The 24605-nt window shown below is 39.5% G+C and overlaps 2 protein-coding genes across 3 annotated transcripts in view; one reads left to right on the top strand and one right to left on the bottom strand.

The window, feature by feature from the left end:
* The window catches only part of LOC131960068 (inhibitory synaptic factor 2A), a 35217-nt gene extending 32010 nt beyond the window's left edge, over positions 1-3207 (top strand). Inside the window, exon 4 of the mRNA XM_059325285.1 lies at positions 1807-3207. Within this exon, the coding sequence (XP_059181268.1) occupies positions 1807-1990 (184 nt within the window). The 3' untranslated portion in view covers positions 1991-3207. The remainder of the gene's footprint in view (positions 1-1806) is intronic.
* dock1 (dedicator of cytokinesis 1) overlaps positions 1-24605 on the bottom strand; it is a 244084-nt gene that overhangs the window by 130216 nt on the left and 89263 nt on the right. For both annotated transcript variants that reach the window (XM_059325282.1, XM_059325284.1), the window contains exons 25-27: positions 22707-22813; positions 13932-14059; positions 10989-11084 (exon numbers count right to left, since the gene is read on the bottom strand). In XM_059325282.1, coding sequence (XP_059181265.1) covers positions 10989-11084; positions 13932-14059; positions 22707-22813 — 331 coding nt within the window. The remainder of the gene's footprint in view (positions 1-10988; positions 11085-13931; positions 14060-22706; positions 22814-24605) is intronic.

Genomic DNA, 24605 nt, shown 5'->3' with positions numbered 1-24605 from the left:
GGTTAGAGGCGGAGTGCGGCAGTCAAAACATGTCAAGATGAAAAGAAGCGTGAAGGGGAACGAAACCTGAGTGGTTTCAGTGTGGATGAAGGAAGAATATGCATGGTAAAAAACTATTAAATTAAAGTCAGTGTTGAAATAATGGCCAGGTCGGAAGTCTGTTCAAAGAAATGTGTCTCTGACTTATTCATTCTGATCAAGTCTCCAAACGTTTCATCATGAAAGTCTTCCTGGGAATGACAGGGATTATTATAGCTGGCTTTAATGTGACACGTATGAAGACAGTGTTGGGTTCAAAGCAGCAACCTCCGGGCAAGGAGAATGAAGCCAATGCAGAAGTGCCTTAAAGCTGCATTCCTTCTATTAGTCAGCAGGGGGCGACTCCACTGGTTGCACAGAGAAGTCAGATTGTATAGACGTCAATGAGAAAATTAATTATGCAGGTAAACATTTCCGAATGAGTTTATCATCTCAATCGCTTCTTCAATAGAGAATGATATTAATTTTCTAACATATGGTCCAATTTAAAGTAAAATACATGATAAATCAGGGTGTGTCCATTTCCGTAATCTTTTAAGTTTATGAAGGTTATTTGTAAAATTCTGATTTCCTAAAAATCTTGTGTTCAGAATCTGGTTGCGCTAAAAGACACTCTAGCTGATAACTTAGCTCTCATCCAAATATGGTCACTTCTTGGTCCAAAAAAACAAGATTGAGGCGGCCAAAAACCAAGAAGGTGATGGCAAAAATGCCAAACCTGTGGCTACGTCCAGTTTTTATATACAGTCTAAAGTTGATATACAGTAAGGAGTTGGGAATGAATTGGTAAACAGGTATGTTTTCTACTAATATACAATGAAATAGATTATGTATGATTTAGCCAGCAGAGGGCGACTCCATTGGTTGCACAGAGAAGTCAGATTGTATAGACATCTATGAGAAAATTACTTGATTTATTATGCAAGTAAACATTTTCTGAATTAGTTTATCATCTCAATCACTTCTCCAATAGAGAATGATATTCATTTTGTGACATATGGTCCAATTTAAAGTAAAATAGATGATAAACCAGGGTTTGATTTGGGGGGTACATTTCTGTTTTTTTGTCTTGGTGTTTTAAGTTCGTGAAGGTTCATTGAAAAATTCTTATTTCCTAAAAACACCTTGTCCAGCATTTGGTTGTACTTTGAGACACTCTAGCTGATAACTTAGCTCTTGGCCAAATATGGTCACTTCTGGCTCCAAATAAACAAGATTGAGACGGCCAAAAACCAAGAAGGTGATGGTAAAAATGGCAAACTGTGGCTACGCCCAGTTCTTAAATACAGTCTTAAGTTGATATACAGTAAAGAGCCCAGCAAGCTGTGAATAAAGGGAAAATACTAAAATACAATAAAGTAAAGTCACGGAAAAAAATATTATTTCTTCAATGTCTTGTTCATTTTAATGCCTGGTACAACTAATGGTACATTTGTTTGGACAAACATAATGATAACAACAAAAATATCTGAGAAGAGTTTAATTTAAGAGCTGATATCCAGCCATTTTCCATGGCTTTCTTGATAATGATTTTGGTTATTATCAAGAAAATCACGGAAAATGGCTTTGTCCAAACAAATGTACCTTTAGTTGTACCAGTCATTAAAATGAACAAGAAATTTAAAAAAAAGGGGTGGTCGAATAATTTGACATGTATATTATACATTATATTATTTAGCATGCATTCGCACCTGGATGAACCAATGTGAATACCATCATGCAGTAATTAGCTGGTGTTTGAGCTGACTGTGTGTTTCTTTGCTGCAGTGTGGAGCTGGACTTCAAGCAGCAGGAGGATAAGCTGCAGCCGCTGATGATGAGGCTTTGCCCTACGGAGGACGGCCACTTCCCCTCCCTGCCTTACCCCCAGGAGGCCTTCACCTCCACCCCCAAACGCAAGTCCAAAGCTGACTCCAAGAAGCACGCTCGCTGGAAACTTTGGTTCCTGTGAGACAAAAACACAGGACCGTCTCCTCCTCCTCCCCACACTACTAATGCACAGGATTTAATGAGTCCATCCGGTTATCCACATCTGTTTGGTTTATCCACCGTCTTCTGTTTTTTCTCACATCTCCTTGGCTTTTTGTAGACCTGAGTATAATTGGAGATTCACCACTGGATACTGAGCCCCTTCTAAGAGATGACAGGATGTGTACTGGGACACGTGCAGATTCCACGGAAAAATCTAAATGTTATGCTTACCAAAAATGGATTCAGATTTATTTTGAACTAATTTCTTCAAACAGGGTGTGAAATTACACCAAGGCAACATATTTGGAGATCAGCAAGGTGAGAAGATGAATTTGATTTCCCTCTGTCTATTTGCATATATTTTTCTAGCTGGCGTCTACGGGGTCCTATTCTATGATAATGGTTCAGTGACCGTCACATTTCTATTCACCAGTTGGGACTTTGTCTTTCTTCCAAGCCTCCAGGAGAGGTTGGCAATTCCACCAAGATTCTCTGAGGTCTACATCAACAGCATATCACCGTACTGCAAAGCACAATTAACACTGTTCAGGATACATTTTCTCCAGAGTAATTAAAAAATAACTATTTTGAGTATTAACTCACACTTGTAGATCACCTACTAACCCTGACAGATTGAAGACTTTCCTAATATGTAGAAGAAGAGACCTGAAGGATAAAAGAAGTCAGAGATGTTTAGTGGACGATCACCTTTCTATCCATCTCTAAAAATGTCTCCTTGAATCAACTGACTTTGGAGTAAAGAATGAATAAATAACACTTATTTTCTTAATAACATTTGCAAAGTTAGACGTCAATGTACTTTTTTCTATATAAATATATATCTATATACATTCACTTAAAGGTTTAGTGGAATATATTTATTTGAGCTGCAGTGAAGGGGGTTGTGCATAGGAGGAACTTTCTGATTAATTCCTTTTCATGCATCAAACTCAGTTCTTACTAACCTCACAGTTGTTATTGAAACCCTAAAGTCTGTCCGTACACTCATCAGTATAAATCTATAGAGAGTTTTGGCTCTACACACAGAAAATTCATTTATAAAGATCCTTTATGTTTCAGTCATGACACTGTGTATAATAACTGTTGGTTCTTAGCACATGTGAGGGGTAACAGAAGATAGCTGTGATTGTATTGCTGCAGTATCCTGCATCAGCTCCTGAAACCAAGCCAGAGAGACTGAATGTGCCACTTCTGATCACAACCAGGGCTTCTTACAGTGCAGGGTGGCAGGCGTGAAGCCTTGCATGCTTTTTACAACCCTTTGGATTTTGCAGGATATTTTCTAGCTTTTAAAAATAACAATTTTTAAAGCAAATGACAAAAAAAAAAAAGGTTGTTTGTTTCGTTTCCTTCCCCCTTTTTTAAATTACTAGCTACTGCTCATTGCTTTTCCCCGCCTCTCGCCCAATGTCAGCTGGGGTAGGCTCCAGCCCCCCGCGACCCGAGTGCGGATAAGCGGTTAAGGATAATGAATGAATGAATGAATGCTCATTGCTTCCCATCTATTCGACTGTAAAGTAGAAACCCATGTAGTGACTCTAGACAGGGTTCAGAGACTGTGTACAGCCAAAATAATATTTGCATTTACTATAAATAAATATATGTTGTATAGCATCGAATAGGGCTAATACCATTTTAATGAGTGGGAAAGCAGCCAATATCTAAAACATTACAGCGCCTGCAGGAGCAGAAAACCGAAGTCACTCTCAAAGCCAAAAACACTGCCCCAAAACACAAAAGACGCACCAAAGTGGTTTCAAGGGCATAAAAGAATCATCCTTATCTAATGTCACAACAATACCTTGCAGACTACTAGATATTAACTGGTTTGACCTTCACAAGCTCCAACATGCTGCTTTCTGTTGGCTACATGTGATTCACACCTCCACTCTTGTACATGCTGGGTAGGTTTCCTTCAGTAGTTATGCTGTAGCATCGAGAGAGAACTAGATGTTTATCTGTACCTTAAAGAAGTGCAATTGATTTAATATGTGCAATACTGTGTATTTTATACTGTTTTTTTAAAAAAAGAGAAAAGAATAAAGACATTTAATATGCAAAATATGAAAAATAAAAACAGACATCTACAGAGCTCTCAAAGTCTGGAGGAGACTGGTTGTCATTTGCAAAGCGTAGTGGTGTAGTGAGTGGGAGTGGACCGGTGCACAAGCTTCTTCTGTCTTTGGAGTCTGGGTTTTGGTTTGGTATGCTTTCAGTATAACAGCATATATATATATACAGTACTGGACAAAGGTTTTAGGCAGGTGTGGAAAAAAATGCTGTAACATAATAATACTTTCAAACATAGAAATGTTTATTTTTATTAGTTAAAAAAATGCAAAGTGAGTGAACACAAGAAAAATCAAAGTCAAATCAATAATTAATGTGACCATCCTTTGCCTTTAAACCAGCAGTAATTCTTCTAGATATTTTTTTCCCACCTGCCTAAGACTTTTGCAGAGTACTGTGTGTACAGTACCAGCCAAAAGTTTGGACACACCTTCTCATACCATGTATTTTCTTTATTTTCATTATATTTTCTACATGGTATATTAATATAAAAGACATCAAAACTATGATGGAACAGGTGGAATTACAGTATGTAGTAAAAAAAAAGAAAAGCGTTAAACAAATCAGAATATGTTTTATATTTTAGATTCTTCAAGAGTAGCCTTTAATCTTTTGCTATGATGGTCTCAAACACTTTAAGAAGGCAAGAAACCTTGACAGGGTGCCCCTGTTAACTGACTAAGAGAATAACAGAAGTGTGCAAAGCTGCAAAAAGCAAGATCTGGCTACTTCAAAAAATCTAAAATCTAAAGCATATTCTGATTTGTTTAACACTTTTTTTGTTCATTACATAATTCCATCTGTGTTCTTTTATAGTTTTGATGTCTACAGTATTAATCTACATGTTGAAAAAAAATAAAAATAAAGGAAAACCATTGAATGAGAAGGTGTGTCCAAACTTTTGACTGGTAGTGTATATATAAAAAATTTCTTCATTTATAGTCAACAGCAGGCCATCATTCTTACAGTAAGAGAGGCACTCAAATAATGTCAATAAGAAAATAATAAATCTATAAAATAAATAATGAGTAATGCTGTAACATAAGACTCTGACCTGCTGATAATTCCCGACCTGTAGGTTGAACTCGGTTAAAGAGGTCAGGCATGATGGACTGAATAAAACTCACATATGAACAGACAGAGAGGACAGAACTGAGACATGAGACCGTGGACATTTGTGTCCCAGTTTGGGTCTTGGTTTCAGATCTGACCTGTTACACCCCTTACAGTGAGGAGCATAGCAGGTTGTTATACCAGTCAAAGCAGACATGTCCAAACTATTCCATAAAGGGCCATGTGGCTGCAGTTTTTTATTCCAACCAATGAAGATCACACCTGATTTGACCGATCAGCTGTTTGAACACTAAGATCAGTTGATTAAATGCCTCGTGCCTGTTGTGCTTCTGTTTGGTTGGGAGGAAAACCTGCAGCCACATGGCCCTTTATGGAACAGTTTGGACATGAGTTAAAGGGTCAGCTCACCCAAAATACAAAAAGGAAGACGTTTTCTCATTAATCTATGGTTGTATCTAGCAGTTAAGATTACATTTATCCATGTTTGGGAGGTCAGAATGGTGAAATGTTAGTGTTTCTGGATATATATATATATATATATATATATATATATATATATATATATATATATATATATATATATATATATATATATATATATATATATATATATATATATATATATATATATATATATATATATATAAATGTAATATTTTAATGAGAAATGTAATTTGCCCCAGTTGCAATGATGTGTCAGTGTAAATCTCAGAGACACAACTTTGGCAAACAAAACTAAACATTATGCATAGATAAACACTACTTTGGGGTAAGTGAGGAATCATCTTATTATAGGATTTTTCCTCACTTCCCCTTGATAGTGTTCATCCGTGCATATAATCTCAGTTTTAAAATGAGTTTTTTTGTAATTTCTGTGAACCAACCCTGCAATTTAGGCTTTCACTAAGGCTTAGATTGAAATTTCTATATGCAAAACGATAAACTGTACAATCTTAAGTGATGAAAAAGCGGGAGATAAGGTTGAAAAATCACCTCAAATCAGCCCTGCATCTCTTTGATGTAGTGGTACAAGACGAGAGCAGAATACAACAGAGGGATAAGCAGCAAAAGGGCTTCTGGTGCACACAGTCAGCCTGCCTTAAAACCTGCTTCTGAGCCAAAGCTTACACTCACAACACAGTTCTTGCCCTTACCAGCCTCACTTTAATGCTGTGCGTGGACTTTCGAGCACATTCATGCGTCTGTGTGCGTAGATGCAGCTGCAGTCCAGCGATGAGGTGAAACCAGGAGGTAAACTGAGGATAAAGTTCTGAGTAAATGCCCCAGAGATGCAGAGTCACCCTCACATGGATGCATAAAGCTGCAGGAACTAATGTGGCTCGAGGACAATGCTGCCCTCCCCTCGTCTCACCCGTATCAAGGCCATCTCCGAAGGGCTTCCCTCGGGTAGATGTTTACAGCGCAGTGCTGGAGGTACAAACAAGCAGCTTAACATCTCACATTCTTCTCCCTTTAACCGCAGTCCTCTGTGGTTTTGAAGGTGACGGGCATCACCACGTGAGTCCCGGTGGTTTTCACATGCCGTTGATAGCGAGTACATGTGTGACATGAGTTGTCGCAGGGTCAATAAACCCAGGAGGACGCTCAGTCAAAGTTTCAGCACAGGAGAGGAGAGGAGAGGTGCAGCCAGTGAGTGATAAGTGCACATTTGAGGCATTATGATTCAGTGCCATATCTCACTATGCTTCTTTTCTGTAAGAGCTCTGCAGCAGTCTGGCCAGCAGGAGAGAGAGAGAGAGAGAGAGAGAGACGGAGAGAGGGAGAGAAGCAAGATGCTGAGAGAAATATTTAGACAGAAACTGATATAAAAAGGCAGAGATAAGGTGCATGAGTGATACAGAGAGCCAAGGATACAGGAGAGGATCTAAAGAGGCCTCATTGAGATTCTTTTTGTTGCAATATATTCCGTCAGTGAGTGCATGCAGCAGCTCCAGCCCCTATAGCCGGACAGCTGCATACTGTCAATCAATAGCACAAGTCCTCCCCCTGCAGCTTTCCTATTCATTGCTCCTGCACACTGCAGGAAAATCGGAAGAATAACCATGAAGCACTGCAGCCAACTGTCACCACGACCTGTTGGTTGGTTAGTCTTCAGAAACTACTGGTATGGAAAGTTTAATAGGTCTGTTAGACAACATTTAGGTTCCTGTTTTCAGTATATCCTCAGGTCTGTTAGGTATTTTAATCATTTTTGGTGACAATGCATAACAAAATATGCAAAAAGGTTTGGTTGAAATTCGAAAGTGTGTCATTTTTCCAGCTGCAGCTTTGTGATGTGTATCTGCAGGGCTCATGCAGAAGCTTCAAACTAGAGGGAAAATGTAATTCAAGGGCATGAAGGTAGAACTTGGTAATTTCAGCAGGAACAGCCAAAATGTTTCTGCTACCATCCTAATGTAAATGTATTCACAAGGACTCATCTCAACCTGCGTGCGGGTGGACATGAATATAAAGATGCAGCCTGCCGGGATGTCCGACGATGCAAATGTGCGGCGACGCTGTGTAAGTCGCTAACAGGCGTAGCACTGCAGTGACAACACACAACAAAACCTGACGCCCCGGAGCAGTCGCTGTGATCACTCTCATCAACATTCTGTGTCCAGCACCTCCAGGAGAGTGGAGGGAAGGAAAGAGAAGAAAGAGAGGTGGGAGAGAGAGAGAGAGAGAGAGAGAGAGAGAGAGAGAGAGAGAGAGAGAGTAGACCGTTAATGCATAAATCTAAATGTAAAAGGCTGCCACTCAGAGGAACAATGTCAGTGGTTGGCTGCGGTGTTGTGTGAGCAGCAGCGGTGCAATCTGCCTGCAGAGTAGGCAGCAATGCCCAGCGGCGGCAACAGCAGTCCTCTGATTAGAAAGCTACGACTTGCAACAGCACTAACTGGGTCTCATAGCTGCTCAAAATTCACACCAACCATATTGATCATCAACCCATGATTTTTTTTTTTACCTGTTTCAAATGCAGCTCCTGCCCCTGAGTACTATATAATGTATAGTGTTCATGTGAGGCTTTGCTGTGACCTCTAGCTCCCACCGGGTAAGAAAGGACGCTCTGACACTGATGCTAAATATTATGCAGGTGCTTAGAAATGTCAAGATCAAGTGCAGTGGCCAGCTACTTATAGAGGCAGCAGCTGACGAGAGGGAAGGGTCAATAGGGACAATATAGGTAAGCTGTACATGAGGGAGAGAAGTGAGGTAGAGGGCAGCTGCAGCACATGTGTACAAAGTAGATAGTTTCATTAACCGGAAAGGAGGCCGGTCCGCTTTCTCGCCATTCAGCCGCCACTGCAGGAAGCCATTTCACCTACACCGCAGGGGGGTCGCTGAAATGGATGCACTTAGTATAATACAGCAGGAGAGGAGGCCTGCGTTTGCTCACCGTTGATAGCCTTTTAGACAAAGTGGTGAGTAAGTTCCAGATCTGAAATACATGATCAAAAGAACCCTTACTGCAGTGAAAAATAACAGAGAGAAAAATGGCACGAGGTGAGCCGGAAAAAAAGGCAGCTGGTCTCTACAAAATATCTAACCAGTGTCGAACTCTTTTCCAAATCCGACTTTACAAAACTCTCTGAGTTTGAGCCAGGCGGGACGGTGCAGAGCCTGTATCCCTGGCATAACAATGAATAGATTGGGAGGGAGAATTAGTGGGAGTCCTAGACCCCCTCCATGCAGCTGGCTGGGAGAGAAGGGGCAGCAGGGAGGCCTCACAGCTTCATTAGCTTTGCATTATGGAGGCACGCTGGTGATCTGTTACACAACAGAGAGCTCAGCGTTTGCTCGATGCGCTTGGTGCATTGCTGAAATACTTCTAGACAACGGGAGAGATGGAGTGAAGGGAGAATCCCTGCTCTGAAAAGGGATGAAGACAGGTCACAGGGGACAGAGGATGTATTGTAACAAACACTGGATGATTAGTGTGTGATAACTCTTTTTTTTTTTAAATCACTCTCTGCTAGAGTGGCTCGGTGACTGATAATAAACACAGATAAGCTTCCAGGTGATGTTGTTTCCTGCTGCTCCAGAGATGGAGAGGGTGCTGTTCACACACACAGTAAATAACCCGAGACAGGAGGAGAGAAAACGCCATGCCAACAAGTAGCAGTATCAATATAATGAGTGAGTATCATACGACTCCCCGTTTTCCTATACGTACTTGAAGTGCAGAGAAAATGTCCCTCTCATCACTCTGCTGTGTTTAAGTGAGCTGTAAAAGTACCTTATAGTGCCCTCAGAGGAATCCCTTTCATCATAAAGCCTTGCATAAAAACTCTATACGTTTATTACCCAAGTCTCCAGGTTCAAAGTCACATCACAAGCTCCACGCAGCTTAAATGGATACACGCGTCAACAGGATGCAGCAGAATGAGCCAGAGAAAGTTTTCATGACTCAACGGATGCAGAAGTTGACATTCATTGGACTCTTTGGACTCATGAAAATGGATGAAGGCTTAGCCACACGGCCAGAAATAAGCCCCACACACCATATTTACACCATGACTGATAAGTGCATTAATTGCTACCGAGCTCTGGCTGAGAGAGCGGCTAGGAGTAGGATGCTATCGGCGGTAGAAGGGGCTACAAGGTTTGTGTGATTAGATTACAGCACAGAGCGTCAGAAACAGTCTAATAAGTGAGGGGATTCAGACAAACAAACACACATGAATCGCAAAACAGCACACACACACACACACACAAACAACTGGCTGGAGAAAGATATGAGCAGATCAAAGCCACTGTTAGATTGAGGTTGTGCGAAAAAGAATTCTGCCAAGGTAGACTTTACCTTTAATGATAGCTTTGGAATGGAATTGGAGTTGCAGTGGGCCTTTGGGAGTTAAGCTGGTTGTGGTACAGGGGCCTCTAAATTGAAGTGTATGTGTGTGTGTGTGTGTGTGTGTGTGTGTGTGTACAAGTGTAGGAGTTTGTGTGTGTGTGATAACGTGGAAGTGCTACTCGTGGTTATTAGAGTGCAGCTCCGAACTCAACCCAAGTCTGAGGGGTAGTAACTGTACCGGACTCGAAACCCAAGAGGGATTTGGGCCTGAGATGCTCTCACTGCAATGAGTGACTGGCTACTACAGGGACTAACATCATCCCACATGAATGAAGTACGTTCATTGGACCCGCAAGAGTCTCAGCTTTCCAGTAATACCCAATTTATGTCATTCAAAGCCTGTTTCAGGACCCCAATATGCAAAAATATTCACATACAGTAGTCAAAAATAGCATTTTTTCCACATGCATGAGAAACCTGATGTGGTTGTTGCCTTAAATTCCATGTCATCAGCATTGACTAGACTTGTACAGTCATGGAAAAATTATTAAACCACCCTTTTTCTTCAATTTCTTGATATCTAGACATTTTTCATGGTTTTCTTGATAATGATTTTTGTTGTTATCATTATATTTGTCCACACAAATGTACCTTTAGTTGTACCAGGCATTCAAATGAACAATCAATTGAATAAAACAAGGTTGGTCTACTATTTTTTTCCATGACTGTATGTAAAGGGGAGACTTGTGACCCAAAGAGCCTATTTTCATTCAGATTTAACGCCAGATTTAACGCTAGATCTTCTAGTTTCATATGTTACCAGAATATCCCTAAATAAAAAGAAATAGCCAGTCTCAAGTGGGACTCAGATTATACATTTCTGTCCATATGTTTGTCTGAGGGCGCTGCTGAAGCTGCATAACAGATGGAAAAAACCTTTCAGACACTATATATTCACAAAAAAAGAAACAAGTAGGTGTACAGCTGATAGTTGCAGAGAATCAGACAAACTTACGATGTGCGGGGAGTCGCGGCCCATGGAAATCACCGTCCTGTTTACTGTCCTCAGCAGCTTCTCCATGACGATCTGCATGTGCCACTGAGTGGGACCCTGCAAATACAGAATATCAACATACAGTCAAAGGGAAGAAAGGAGACATGATGCCACTTTTGTGAATTTTGTCATGACTTGTGTATCCATTTTCCAACAGCCTGCTTTTCCTACCATAGTTATTAATTTCTTACATTTCTCACAATAACTGTTAACCACTAGACAGAACAGACATCACAAGGTTGTATTAAATCATTAAAAGCAGAAAAGAAGAGGAGAATGAGGTTTTACCATCGTTTGCAAACTGGATTCTGAGCTTTTGAGGCAACTTGTCTTTTAGAATTGGTGGCTCCATCTGTTTTACAATAGATTTTCAATGACTGATTGCTAAATGTCAATTCAAACTCACCAGTTTAGACATAACCCTGAAACCTTGATTCTGAGAGGCTGTTGGTGATTCAGAAGCATGTCAAAGCTTGTCATGTAGATTCGGCTCAAATAAGTAAAACACATGAAAAGAGAAAAAGGGCCAAAAGAAAGTCAAGGTGCTTGTTACTTTTTGAAAAGTAAACTTCTATGAAAAAACTGACTTCTTAACTGCATTTTTTGACATTAAAAACACGTAATCTGTCTGCTGTTATTAATGGATATGACAAATGTTAATACCGCTCTTCAAAAACGTGAAACTCCAAATATACTTTGAGGCCATTCTGTGCTAAGAGACCTGACAAATATGAGTGATGCAGCCAAAATGATTTAAACATCGTGAATCCCAGCTTTTGGAAAGCAGGGGAACACCCACGGGGCGGTGGTGCCGTTGTCACAAGTGGAGCGATTTTCCATGGACTTGCTTATTAGTGAGTTTGAGTGAGCGCAGGGCTGGTTCTCACCGTCTCTATCTGTCTGTGGGGGGAATCTTCTAAGCAGCCCGAGCTCTGCAGCGTCAACCTAAACTTTTAATAATTTACACAGCAGCTTTTTCTGCGGTTGAGGAACTCGTGCGCGCAGGTTTGTGCACGCACAAACACTCGCACAATCACAGAGGAGTGCTGGGGAGAATAAACTATCTGAGGAGGGAGTTTCAGATATTGCCTTCCAATGCAGCAAATGTGTAGAAAAACTGCAGGACAGGAAGAGGAAGCAGGGAGAACAAGTGGGAGAGAATCCCCAGCAGAGTGGAGTGTGGGAGGCCGGGCCGTGGTGATCAATGGTGAGGGGAGTCTGAGAGGGCCTGAGGGAGGATCAGGAGTCTGGCCATGGAAGAGGATGAAACACTTGTGAAGCAGCTGAGTGTTTGAGAGTGTGTGTGTATGTGGGAGTGTGTGTGAGCATGTGAGGTCTGACACCGATAGCGGAGTGTGAGGGAATTCATCATGGCAACTTAACAAGTAGCTGAGCTAAAATATTCAGCATTTATCAACACATGGAAATTGAATGAAACCTTGTTTGTGTTAACCAGCTGTTTCATATTAACTTTGTATGGTTTGATCATGATTATTTCATTTCCAGAGTAAGGCATCAACAGAGGACTAATTTAGCTATGAATGAAGGAGTTATTTAAAAAAAAAAAAAAAAGAAGTTCAACACTGTTATGTTTACATATAACAAGTACTGTTCTATTCAAACAACACCAAGGATCAAATGAACAAAATGTTCAGAATATCAAGGAATATTTAGATTTAGAAATAGATATTCATAATATTTAGAAAATGTCTACATATTTACACAAGGAAAGTAAGTCAAGTCACTATCTTATTTAGGGTTAGGGTCTGCTCCACACCAGGAAAGATTTTTTGCTTATGAGTGATTGTCAAGATAAAACATCATATTATTTTGGAAATCAAGCATTTAAGCAGTATATTCATTTTCAGGGCTACACGGTGGTTTAGTGGTTAGCACTTTTGCCTCACAGCTAGAGGGTCACCGGGTCAACTCCAGCCTGCAGATCTTCTGTGTGGAGTTTGCATTTTCTCCCTGTGTCAGCGTGGGTTCACACAGGCTACTCCGGCTTCCTCCCACAGTCAAAAAACCTGCACTTAGGTTTAATTGGCGACTCTAAATTGCCCGTAGGTGTGAATGAGAGTGTGATAGTCTGTATCTAGGTGTCAGCCCTGTGATAGTCTGGAGACCTGTCCAGGGTGTACCACCACCCAATGTCAGCTGGGATTAGCTCCAGCCCCCCGTGACCCGAGTACGGATAATTGGTCAAGGATAATGAATGGATATTCATATTCAAATTTTGAAATTAACTATTTCAGTCATATTTTAAAGGAAAATGTCAAACTTTTGCTGTTTTACCTTCTCAGATATGAAAATTTGCTTTTGTGTAATTGTAAATTGAATGTTTTGGGGGTCAGGACAAAACAGCCATTTTAAATACAGAACCTTGGGCTCCAGGAACTTGTATTGGGAGTTATATAGCTATTTCTGCCACTTTATAAACTAAATAATGAATGATTAATTGGAAAAACAATAAATAGAATAAACAAAAGTAATTAATTAGCTATGACCGGCCATGTAACTGGCTTTCTGATTGACTTTGACGAGTGTCCGATCACCAGATAGACCACATGGTGCCATGGGGGTTAATCAGAGCTCATCACCGTGTTGTTGGAGCACATTCCTGGTGTTGGAGATGGCCTCTAGCCACACTGAGCAATGAATTACTAAGCAGAGCCAACTCTACAGGTTAATAAATTAACAGCGCTGTAAAATGTGCTCCTTTCAGGGCATGAAGGGCAATAAAATAAATTAAGAACAGCACACTGATTAGTAGCTATTCAGTAAAATAACCACAGTGGAAACGTGTTTCTCCTTTATAGAGGCACTCCTGGATCCCCTTGTTATGCTATTATTTATCCCAGAGGGAAATAAAAGTGCATAAAGCTGGAGAGTTGTGTTCCTCACCACGTCCTTCCTGTAGAGCACCTCCAGGATGTCGCTGAGCAGCTGGCAGCAAGCCTTCGGCTCCTCCCGCTTCTCCAGGTGGAACTTCAGCTGGTCGGTCATCAGCGGCAGGAGGATCTCGCGGCAATCTGCGGGGACAACGGCAAACACACATTTACAACCCCGATCAACACGTGGAGCAGATGATGGATCACACGAGGCAGCGTAACATATGCTCTCTACAAACGCTTGAGGAAGACGCACGCAGCTTGTTAACGGTTTCCTCGCAGCTCAGAGGATTCAATTGAAACAATGTACTGAGGGAATTTATTAACTAAACTGAATGTGGCAAAATCTCCCCAAAACCCCTTGGAATAGTTACAGAGCAGCAGCGCTTATGTCAGAATAAAAAAACAATCAGAGCTAAATTTTTACTTTTTCAGTCTTAGTTGTTTTTCAAAAGACTATGAAATGGAATAATAATCTGAACGGGGGAGACAAGAAATTGCCACCTGTTCATATCTCAACATCAGCATGAAAAATATCTCCAAATTAGGATTGCAAAATTCAGGGAATTTGGAAACTTTCGATGGGAATTAATGGGAATTTATGAAATTGAATATTGGCCCTTAACAGGGATCTTAAATAGTTGGTGTAAGAATATTATTAAATATTATATTAGCATCATCTTGACTAAATCAACCAGATTTCATGCAAGTTCACTTGAGTATCTGCTATTCCTCAATCAAATGCACATTGCATGCTGCTTACTGCAGGGTGATGGAGGCCACGCCCCCTATCGAGGCCACGCCCCCCCACATGCACTGAGCATTACTTCATCACATGTTCAATTAATCTACATGTTGAATGGGACTTTTTTGGAGGGAGGGGGCTCTCTTCATTTAACATTTTGAATTTAACTTTTTGGGGATTTCTTCTTTTTTTTGTGGGGGGGGGGGGGGGGGGGTCATTTTACTTATTTTTTTTAATGGGTGGGGTGGGGGAGGAATGAGTAATATTTTTGCATTACATAAGATTTACAATAAGTGCATTCAACCTGATGTTACAAGCCTTAGACCACAGGAATAAAGTAAGTGCATAACTTTTAAGAGCCAACTGTATTTTTAACTGTATATTTAACTCAACATTCATGTTTTCACCTTCTACTTACAAACAAATCTGTTGAAATGTCATGTTTTTTATTTTTATTTTTATTTTGAATATTTCCGAAATTCCCCAGCTTAACTTCAGATGGAAGTTGTCCACCCCTTTGCAGCCCAAATCCAAATTAGCCGTGTTGATCCCCTTCCAATAAAATCCATTGTTGTGGAACTATTGTGAAAATCAAACCATGCCATTTTGAGAAAAACAAATGATAATGTTTAATAAATGACAAAATAAATCATTATTTATGCCCCCTTATGCTCTTAAAATGGCAAGTAAAGGGAGTCGAAAACAACAACTTCCCTGCCAACTCTGTTAAAAGTAATTCAACACAACTTACCAACCAACTCAACCAAAACAGTCGAGCTGATCATTCACAGCAACATCAAAAAAGTGAATTTCCATATGCAGAGGGTAGAGAATTTGGTTGGCAATTGGACAGTGGAGATAAGCCGGAGAGTATTCTCATGAAAGGTAAACCTAAGGCAGAAAATTATCATATTTTTTATTAAACCTTCTGATATCAATCTTAGTGGCATTTGTGTGTGTGTGTGTGTGTGTGTGTGTGTGTGAGGGGGTCATATCTAAAGCCTTGGGACAAATACTGGAGTTAGGCTTGGTTCAATAAAAAGATGGGGAGTATTGGTTAGGGGGTTAAGTGAATATATTTAAGACGTGTGGAGAGAATATAAATTGATAACCCCCGTGAAAGAAAACGAAAAAAGAAAGGGCATAAAAAATAAATGCCTCCATGCAGCGTGCTTCCCACAAACACATAGTATTGATATTAATGTCATATTAGAAGAAAAGAACAAGAACAAAAGAGAGTTCACTGAGTGAAATCATCACCAATGCAGCGGTAGACTACAAGGATAGCAGTTCTATTCAAAGAACAATCTTTATAATGACAAGGTGGAGAGAGAGTGTTTTACTAAAGGGCCTCCCTGCAATGGATTCCAATTCACAATCAATACAATCTCTCTGCTTCAGAGATACTGTTACAGCTCTAATAAGCAAATCATCCAGGACAAAATAAAGCTCCTTACTTCATTACTCATGAAAACACACAAATATAAAGCTGAATTGTCGATACAGCTCAAGGCCGAATGATAAACAGCAAGATGGTGGGCAAAAATGAATAGCATGAACTCTGGTGACCTCTTCTTAAACAACGCCAGGAGGTATTTTATATTCTCTGACCCCTTTCTAATGGGATGACATGTAAAATTGAGCAGTATTGATTGCTTCCATGAAGACGGATGAAGGAAGGATAGCTTTCATCAACAGAGAAGCTTTGACTCAAGTTATTTGATTCTCCGTCCGTATCGCTGGAATTAACCATAAACCATAACCCAGAACCCCACACGGAGACTGTGATGAGGCTCTGTAATAAACGGATAATGAATGCATTTCCTAGTAATTAGCACTTTAACCAATAAAGACTGCTGGAGAATTTGAAATTTCATTTTTAATAACTTAGACAATGATTAGTGCCTCAATTACTCAATGATTCTCTCGTAGCAATCCAGGAAATCTCACATAGCTGCTGGACTCCTTTTGAATGGCTTTAAATAATCCTAATTGAAAAATAATTACAGGGAAGCTTCTACTTGAAGACAATATTTCAACTAAATGTGGGGTCCAAATGATGAATAAACATATTTGCAATTATGCTTGAAAAATGACACAGATCAACACACAACATTTGTGTGTGTGTGTGTGTGTGTGTGTGTGTGTGTGTGTGTGTGTGTGTGTGTGTGTGTTTCAAGACAGGAGATGTTTGGAAGAAATTAATAAAGAAAACTAAAACTTTATAACTATGATGGAAGCTCAGGGATGGCTTAACCCTTGTGTATTCTTTATTTGTATTATTGTATTCAAAACCCCAAATCTATTTTCCACAAAGAAACAACCTGTCTTTCATCAAAAACTTTTTGAAGATCTGGATGTTCCCTCTTCACAGTTCAGAAAAACTGAAGGGAAAAAATTACTGATAGGCATCATAGTTAAACAGATTTGCGACAAAATACTAACCGTTTCCCCGACCTTCAAGGTGTATAAACAACAACAATAAATAAGGATAAAAACTTTAGGAAAAGTAACCAAATTTCAACATAAACAACGATCATTTAGTGTTTGTTGTTTGTTTTTGTTGGGGAACATCGTGATGGGATCATTTTTGACCCTTATTTTGAGCCAAAAAAAACATGTTTATCCTCTGATGAGCATGAAAGTTCACCAAATATTTACATGTTCCTTATTTTTTGGTCAAAGGGTTGTGCAACAGGAAAGGAAGCAGTGACCAAAACACACGAGACTTACTCTCCGAGGATCATTCAATTGCTTATTCAGTTTCACAGTAATTCCACAGATTACATTTGGAGACATATTGCACACAACAGCAAATGGGTGGCACAAGATGAAAGGTGGAGCTGACATCTACATAAAGAAGAGCTCACTCTCTAGTGATCGTGACAACCTGACCTGTTGCTCCAGGGCAGGAGGTCATAGAAAACAAGAATCCTAAGATCATTTTTATGATGATTATCCACTGCAAACATGGAAAACCCAGCCATCACGTCTCATAATATCCTTTTCTTGAACTTAAAGCAGCTACAAGGAGTTTTTAACTTGTAATGAAACTGTCTTAATAGAGTAATGATGCCTATGTAGAGATATGACCTACAGTACATTAATAAACAGGACCGTTATATATAGTTGTTCTTAATGCTGTCCCTGTGTCAGATTCCCTGCACAATTAGATGCAAGCAAACCAAAAGAGCCTATGTTTATATCTTCACAGATAACATGTTGCAGTGAGTGTGCATCCTACAAACAGCTGTGTTTGAAAAAGAACAGAATTTAAAATGTGTTTTTTTTCACTTGCTTCCAAAACAAATGCATGCACTAGCCAGATCAATGTCTTTACGAAATGAGGCGGTGGCGTTCATGAAAACAGTACCACTTTTGGCCACAGGGAGCGCAAAAATCAACACAAAATGATAATTCCTCGTACAAGAAAAAAAAATAGTATTTCAATTTATTTTTCGAACATAACCGACCACATGCTGACTTCATTAAGGTCTGATCTTGATATAACCTGTAATACTTAATAATAAGCAACTTCTTGTATTTTAGTGTTTTTTGCACTTTTATCTGCCCTATCAAAGAGCATCTATCAGATGAGCAATCAGAGTGTTTCCATCTGCATTTGTAACCTGAATGTTCCTGGTATTTTTAGTGGTAAAAGAGTGGCAATTTTGTCCATTTGGCAGCACTTTAGTAGATGAAAGCTCATAAGATCGCCAGAGTCAGTAGGACTAATCCAAACTCATCCAATGGTTGTCAAGATATTTCACTCTGGAGCGAAGTATTGAACCTATTGACTCGGCCACACCGAGAGTCCCATTAACAACAGCCCTAGTTTCCCTCAATGGCTGCATCCAAAGAAGCTTCAATAGAGTTTAGAGCATGGACAAACGCTCCGACTAATCGTCTGAAAAAGCTTCACAAATCATTAGTGAATAGCTTCTGATGTCTGATGGCAGTGTTGTTATCCGGCTGCTCTACAATACAGCTATTATTCACATAAAGCTTTCACTGGTAAATACCTGAAAATGGATGTTAAGAGTTTGCCTTGTCACGTGTTAGCTAGCCCTGACACAAAGTGACAACCATGTCTGCAATGAAATATTTTTTGTGCTGCGGAACAGAGCACAGAGCTATCCCCCTGATGCAGCTTAAGAGGAATGTGTGTTTTTTTGTATATATATATATGTGTGTGTGTGTGTGTATCGTAATCTTCCAGGGTTTGAACACAAAAGCAAATCTCCTATGTGAGGGCGTTGAACATTGTGTGAGTGTTTAATACCTTGTTTTTACAGGCCCTTCGTTTCCTCTGTGCCTCCTCCAAACTCAAAACACACACAGGTGGTAACACACTGATGCACGAACGGACATAGACATGCATGTGCACACTCGTTCGTGCACACACACACACACACACACACAGTGGGAGTGGGACAAGCAGAGTGGAACTATCAAGCTAGGCCATGAGCGCTCTCCTCAAAGTTCCAGCGCAAACAGATTTTAGACGCTACAGTGATTTCCCCCTTTAACACAGACCAGGAGAACAGCTGACATATTTGTTCTCTTCCAATGAGCCCATTTGCAAGTGATTTATGCATCCTCTGCTTTTACATCATAAACAGTGAAGGTGACAGAACGCTGTACCTCCAAAATAAAACGAGGCACAAAAAAATGTCCCTCTTTTCTGAGTTTATTAAGTTTCCATCTGCAGCGGAGGATTGCGTATGCATACCAATCAAGCTCAACACGACATTTCAATTTCAAACGTATAGATGAAACCCATGGAGAAAGGTCTTATTGTCTAAAGTCGTCATTTTGAACAGAAGTAAGCCCACCGGGGGAATGAAAAATACTAATTTAAGACGTGCTTCTACACAGATAATATGTTAATATGTTAATGACTGTGCAGCCTAGAGGAAAGAAAACACTTCCAACAGTGAACACATTCAATGCATATTGATGAGAGTGTGCGAAGAAACTACATGAGTATCGAGGTGGATGTCTCCAAACATTCCAGTGCATTTCACTTCAGGATCGGCTGGCGAGTGAACCTTTCAGAGACCACCTGGGGATCTCCAACGACCAGTCCCAAGAGCATGTGCGCTCACTACAGCTGATTAGACTACCTTTAAAAACTGCCTGGCCAAGCCGCTTGCTCAATGCAGTGATCATTATGTGCAAGAAAATATCTCCAAAGTGGAGCTCAGCGTGAAACAGATGTGGAAAGGACAGTTTTACTTGGCAGTTAAGCCTTTTGTCCAGCGCACAGCTTTTTAAAAAATATGTATGTGACTACTGGAGACGTTCACAGCCACGGTGCGCGGAGCTGTTGTGAGAAGCGAGCAGCGGGGTGGCCTGTATCTACATCACAGCAACGAGTCCTCCGGCTGATCAGCAGGCCATTCACAAACATCGGGGAGGCTTGTCTGTCCACAATTACACCAACAGATCAATAGTAATGACCACAGCACCACACACTGAGCCCTGCCCTTCAGTTGTTACTCACTAAACCTGCCAAAACACAATTTCATGTTGCTATGTATGAAAGGACAGGCAGAAATATTTAAACTTTTCAATATCAGAGTAAATTATTCATTATCTGGCGTCACCAGAGGTGTAAAAAGTATTCAGGCCCCTCACCTAAAAGTACTAATACCACACTGTGAAATTACTCCACTACTAAGTAAATGTCCTGCATTCAAAACGTATCAGCATCAAAATGCACTGAAAGTATCAAAAGTAAAAGTACTCATTATGTAGAATGGACCCATATATTGTTATATATATTCTAAATACCTTATAAGATGATTTGTATAGATGCATTTATGTATGCAGCATTTCACTGTGGTAAAGATAGGACTCATTTTGACTACTTAATATACTTTTATGTGGTTTAATTAATAAAAATGCATTAAATTGATCATGTGTTTCATGTTAAATCTCGACCTAAAAAGTAACTAAGATGGCAGCTAAATGTAGTAGAGTAGCAGTAAAAAGTTACATAAAATGGAAATACTCAAGTAAAGTACAAGTACCTCAAAATTGTACTCAAGCACAGTAGTTAAGTAAATATACTTAGTTACATTCCACCACTGGGTGTCACACGCTGTCTAAATCCCATTTTATTCTTTGTTCTCTGTACTTTAATCCTGAACTGAACATGATGACAGAGAGCAACAGTGCAAGTGGATAATTGTTGTCCACTTCTTTTGCATAAGCCAATCGCTCCGGGGCATGTGTTGTCCCTGCCAGCCGCATTAAATCACTGTAGCTGTTGAACTGGGTTAGAAACTTTGCATTTAATTTACCACCACGGGACAGTATGTGTGTGTTTGCCTCTAAATCAGGACTCTAACCTAACATTGCCCTCAGAGGACTGCTGCCTCTGGCGAAAAAATGCTTGGCCCTCGACTGTCACTGCAGCAGGGCAACCGTCTGCAGGGCACCGGAGGCTGGAGCTGGCTGCAGAGTGCTTCTCATTAACCATGTCTACATCACTGCCATTTATAGGGCTGGGGACAGAAGTTGGATACTTGCATAGGCAATACACTATTCAGTGTCAAAAAGGGTTAGCATTCAATACCAATTTTCAATACACAAGGAGTAAATAAGCCATTGGGCATGCAGCTTGCTTGTACCAAGATCTAATAATGCTGGTGAATGGCTGAATGAATGAATGGAGGAATGAAGGAAAAACACTACAAGTTATGCACAGAGACAAGGCTCATGTGTGTTGCTGTATTTGGAAAGGCATCAGTACAGTTTTTACTGCATTAGTGTAAAGGAACTACTAAAAATCAAGATTTGTACCATAGTGTTTAATGATAATTTATTGTCACCTGCTTACTGTGCAATAATAGGTTTTTTCTTTAGTCTGTATATTTCTTTAAGTTTTTTTTAAACTTTGTATATAATTTTTAGGTCGTAATATTTCTTTAAGTGTGTATATTTTTTTTATTTTTTATATTTTCTTAAGTTTGTATATTTTATTTAAGTTCATATATTTTATTAAGTTTGTATATTTTTTTTAATTAGCTTTTTTTTAAAACTTTGTATATTTTCTTAAGTCTGTATGTTATTTTTAATTTGTATATTTTCTTAATTTTGTATATTTTCTTAAATTAATTTTTTTTAAGTTTGTATATTTTAAAGTCTGTATATTTTCTTAAATTTGTATATTTTCTTAAGTCTGTATGTTATTTTTAAGTTTGTATATTTCCTTAATTTTGTATATTTTCTTAAATGAATTTTTTTAAAGTTTCTATATTTTAAAATCTGTATATTTTCTCGTTTGTATATTTTTTAAGTCTGTATATTTTCGAAATTTTGTTAAGTTTGTATATTTTTTAAAGTCTTTATATTGTCTTAAGTTTGTAATTCTTTGCTATTTTTCTGCTCCTTATATTTTCTAATGTGTACATATATATTTATTTATTTCTATTCTTGGAGTAACTGCAGAAACCAAATTTCACTCCAGGATCAATAAAATTATAAAGGGACAGTCTAAAATTAATTTAAAAAAATAAAAATAAAAAGGAATAATTCATGGTTTTGGTACTGGTATCAAAACAATTTTAGAAACAATACCCAGCCATCGCCATATGGTATTTGACATTATTACAATATAGCAAAATATACAACAGCGCATTGCTTGTGTGTATTCTTACAGTTAGTGTGAATGTCTGTGATATTGGTGTCCTGTTAAGGTGAGACGAGAAAAAAAGAAATGCCCTTATTAATGCACTTTATAGAAAATGGATTAAATAGTAATACAGAGATGTGAGGAGGGGTGGGTAGATAAAAATACTGATATTCCGATACAGATAAGTCCTGGTGACTTGAACAGCGAGATTGCTTAACTCTCTTAGATAACAAGAAGGATTTCCACCACGCCTCACCAATGACCTTTGCTGTGAGCTCACACAGGGCTGGCAGGGGGAGGCAGGTGGTGTGTGTGATTGCCTATATTACTGCTCTGTGAGTGAAGGTGCATGCACTGAGTACAGTTTGTGTGTGTGTGTGTGTGTGTGTGTGTGCTCTCACCGTGATGAGCGAAGAGATCGCTGTGGACAATGTCAATCAGACAGTCGAGCTTCTGTTTCACCAGGCGACCCAGAGGAACCTTCAGGATGAACTCGGTGAACAGCTTGCTGCAGAGACAGAAGGAGGACAATAAAGACAAAAGGTCAGACTGATCAAGCATCTTGGGCTGGTTGACTGCTTCCCATCAGGAGCAATCATCCAAAAACGTAATTAAAGGCCCCGCACGCTCACACAGGTACAAGTCGGATATTCTGGCCCGGGTCGGAGGATATAACAACATACAGCGTGAAACAACAGAGATTTGTCAACTGACCTGGGATGAACTCTGACAACAGAATGCTGCCGGAGATAGATTTTGCTTTCTCAGTGGTGCAAACCAATGACACAAGGATGGTGCTTGTTTTACACATGTTTTATGTGATGAAGTAGCTTCAATTCTCAAGTATTTATTCACTTTTATCTATAAAAGGTCTCCTGACACACTAGGGCTATAAGATTGGCAAAAAAATATCCATGTACAATTATTTTCACTGATATTGCAATTGCAATATGATTCACCATATTGGAGGGAATGATCATTTTTGCATCATAAATCTAATTTACATGGAAAAACACATTAAAGATCATGGTGTGATTTTGCTTTTTTTGCGTTGATCTCGATCAATTAAACATTCTTTCTTCTATTCCATCTGTGCAGCACCACAATACTTCCTTCGGCACAGTATTATGACACATATTTTAATGAAACAATGCACCTCCTGCAATTTGGATATAGCACCAGCCTCAATTTTGATAAAAACTATTGATTAATTGCGTCTATTTTAATGAGAATTTAGCCATAACTTTAGTTGAAAGGTTTATTATTGGCCTTGCAAATACTAATTTGACAATGAAATCTCAGCACAACATAACGTACTTTGAATCACATTTTGTGGCTTTTAACAGCAATGGAGCCATTGTCATTTATAAAGGAAGGCTTTCCATTTTGGGATTTATATGCCAGCATATAAGCATTGTCTGGTATTCACTGCAAATAGCATGCATACTTTTTGATGCAAACTATGGTTTTTGGACACTAAAAAATAATCTCATATACTGTATTAGCGTACTAAAGATACATCCCACATTATTTCAACTTGTCATTCCCTTGATAACTCCATATGCTGATGAAGGCCAGGAGATGTGGCTGAAAGCTCTGAAAATATCCAGTAAGAAAAACCATAAATTACACCATTTGCAACTGAATTTGATGCATACTGTCCGACCCTAGTTTTGGCTATTTAAGTATGCAAGTCCTTTGCTCCAAACTCCATATACCTAAAATGATAAAAGTCTCCCATCAGGTTCAATTAAACTGACAGTCGAGTCAGAGAAATGCCGATCAAGCACAGTCTGGACACCCACACAGTCCCGAGAAGAGTCTAATCAGCCCGAGCAAGTAAAAACACCTGTGCAGCATTCAGCTGCAATGGCATCAGCAGACTGTAAATGTTGCTTCTCTCTTTCACTCAGCTGCCTTCCTGAAGATTTTTCTTATTGTCAACGGTCTTTTATACCAATGCACACCATTCAACTAGATATCTTTTATTGAGGATTCATTTCTGAAGACAACCAACATGCAGCTCATCAAGATCGCACCATGAGCATTCAAACAATTCAGAGCCCCGAAAGATAAATCTGCATTCATGCACACACATAAAGCTGACAGTTTTCTCCGAACTGAAGAGGCCAGATGCTTGTTGTGCTGGCAAGCTGAGGCTCAAGGAGGAGAGAAAAGGTTCTGGCAGGGGATGAAACACCCCCACCCCCAAGGCTTCAATTTAGTCGCCTCCAGCTCGGTCGCTCAGCCAGGTTTGCCCTAACAACAGGAACAGCTGATGCCACCTCCAAGCCTGTGTA

This window comes from Centropristis striata, chromosome 21 (assembly GCF_030273125.1).
Source record: "Centropristis striata isolate RG_2023a ecotype Rhode Island chromosome 21, C.striata_1.0, whole genome shotgun sequence".
Classification (NCBI taxonomy): domain Eukaryota; kingdom Metazoa; phylum Chordata; class Actinopteri; order Perciformes; family Serranidae; genus Centropristis; species Centropristis striata.
The sequence above is the reverse complement of the archived record's forward strand: the minus strand, read 5'-3'. Positions and strand labels throughout refer to the sequence as shown.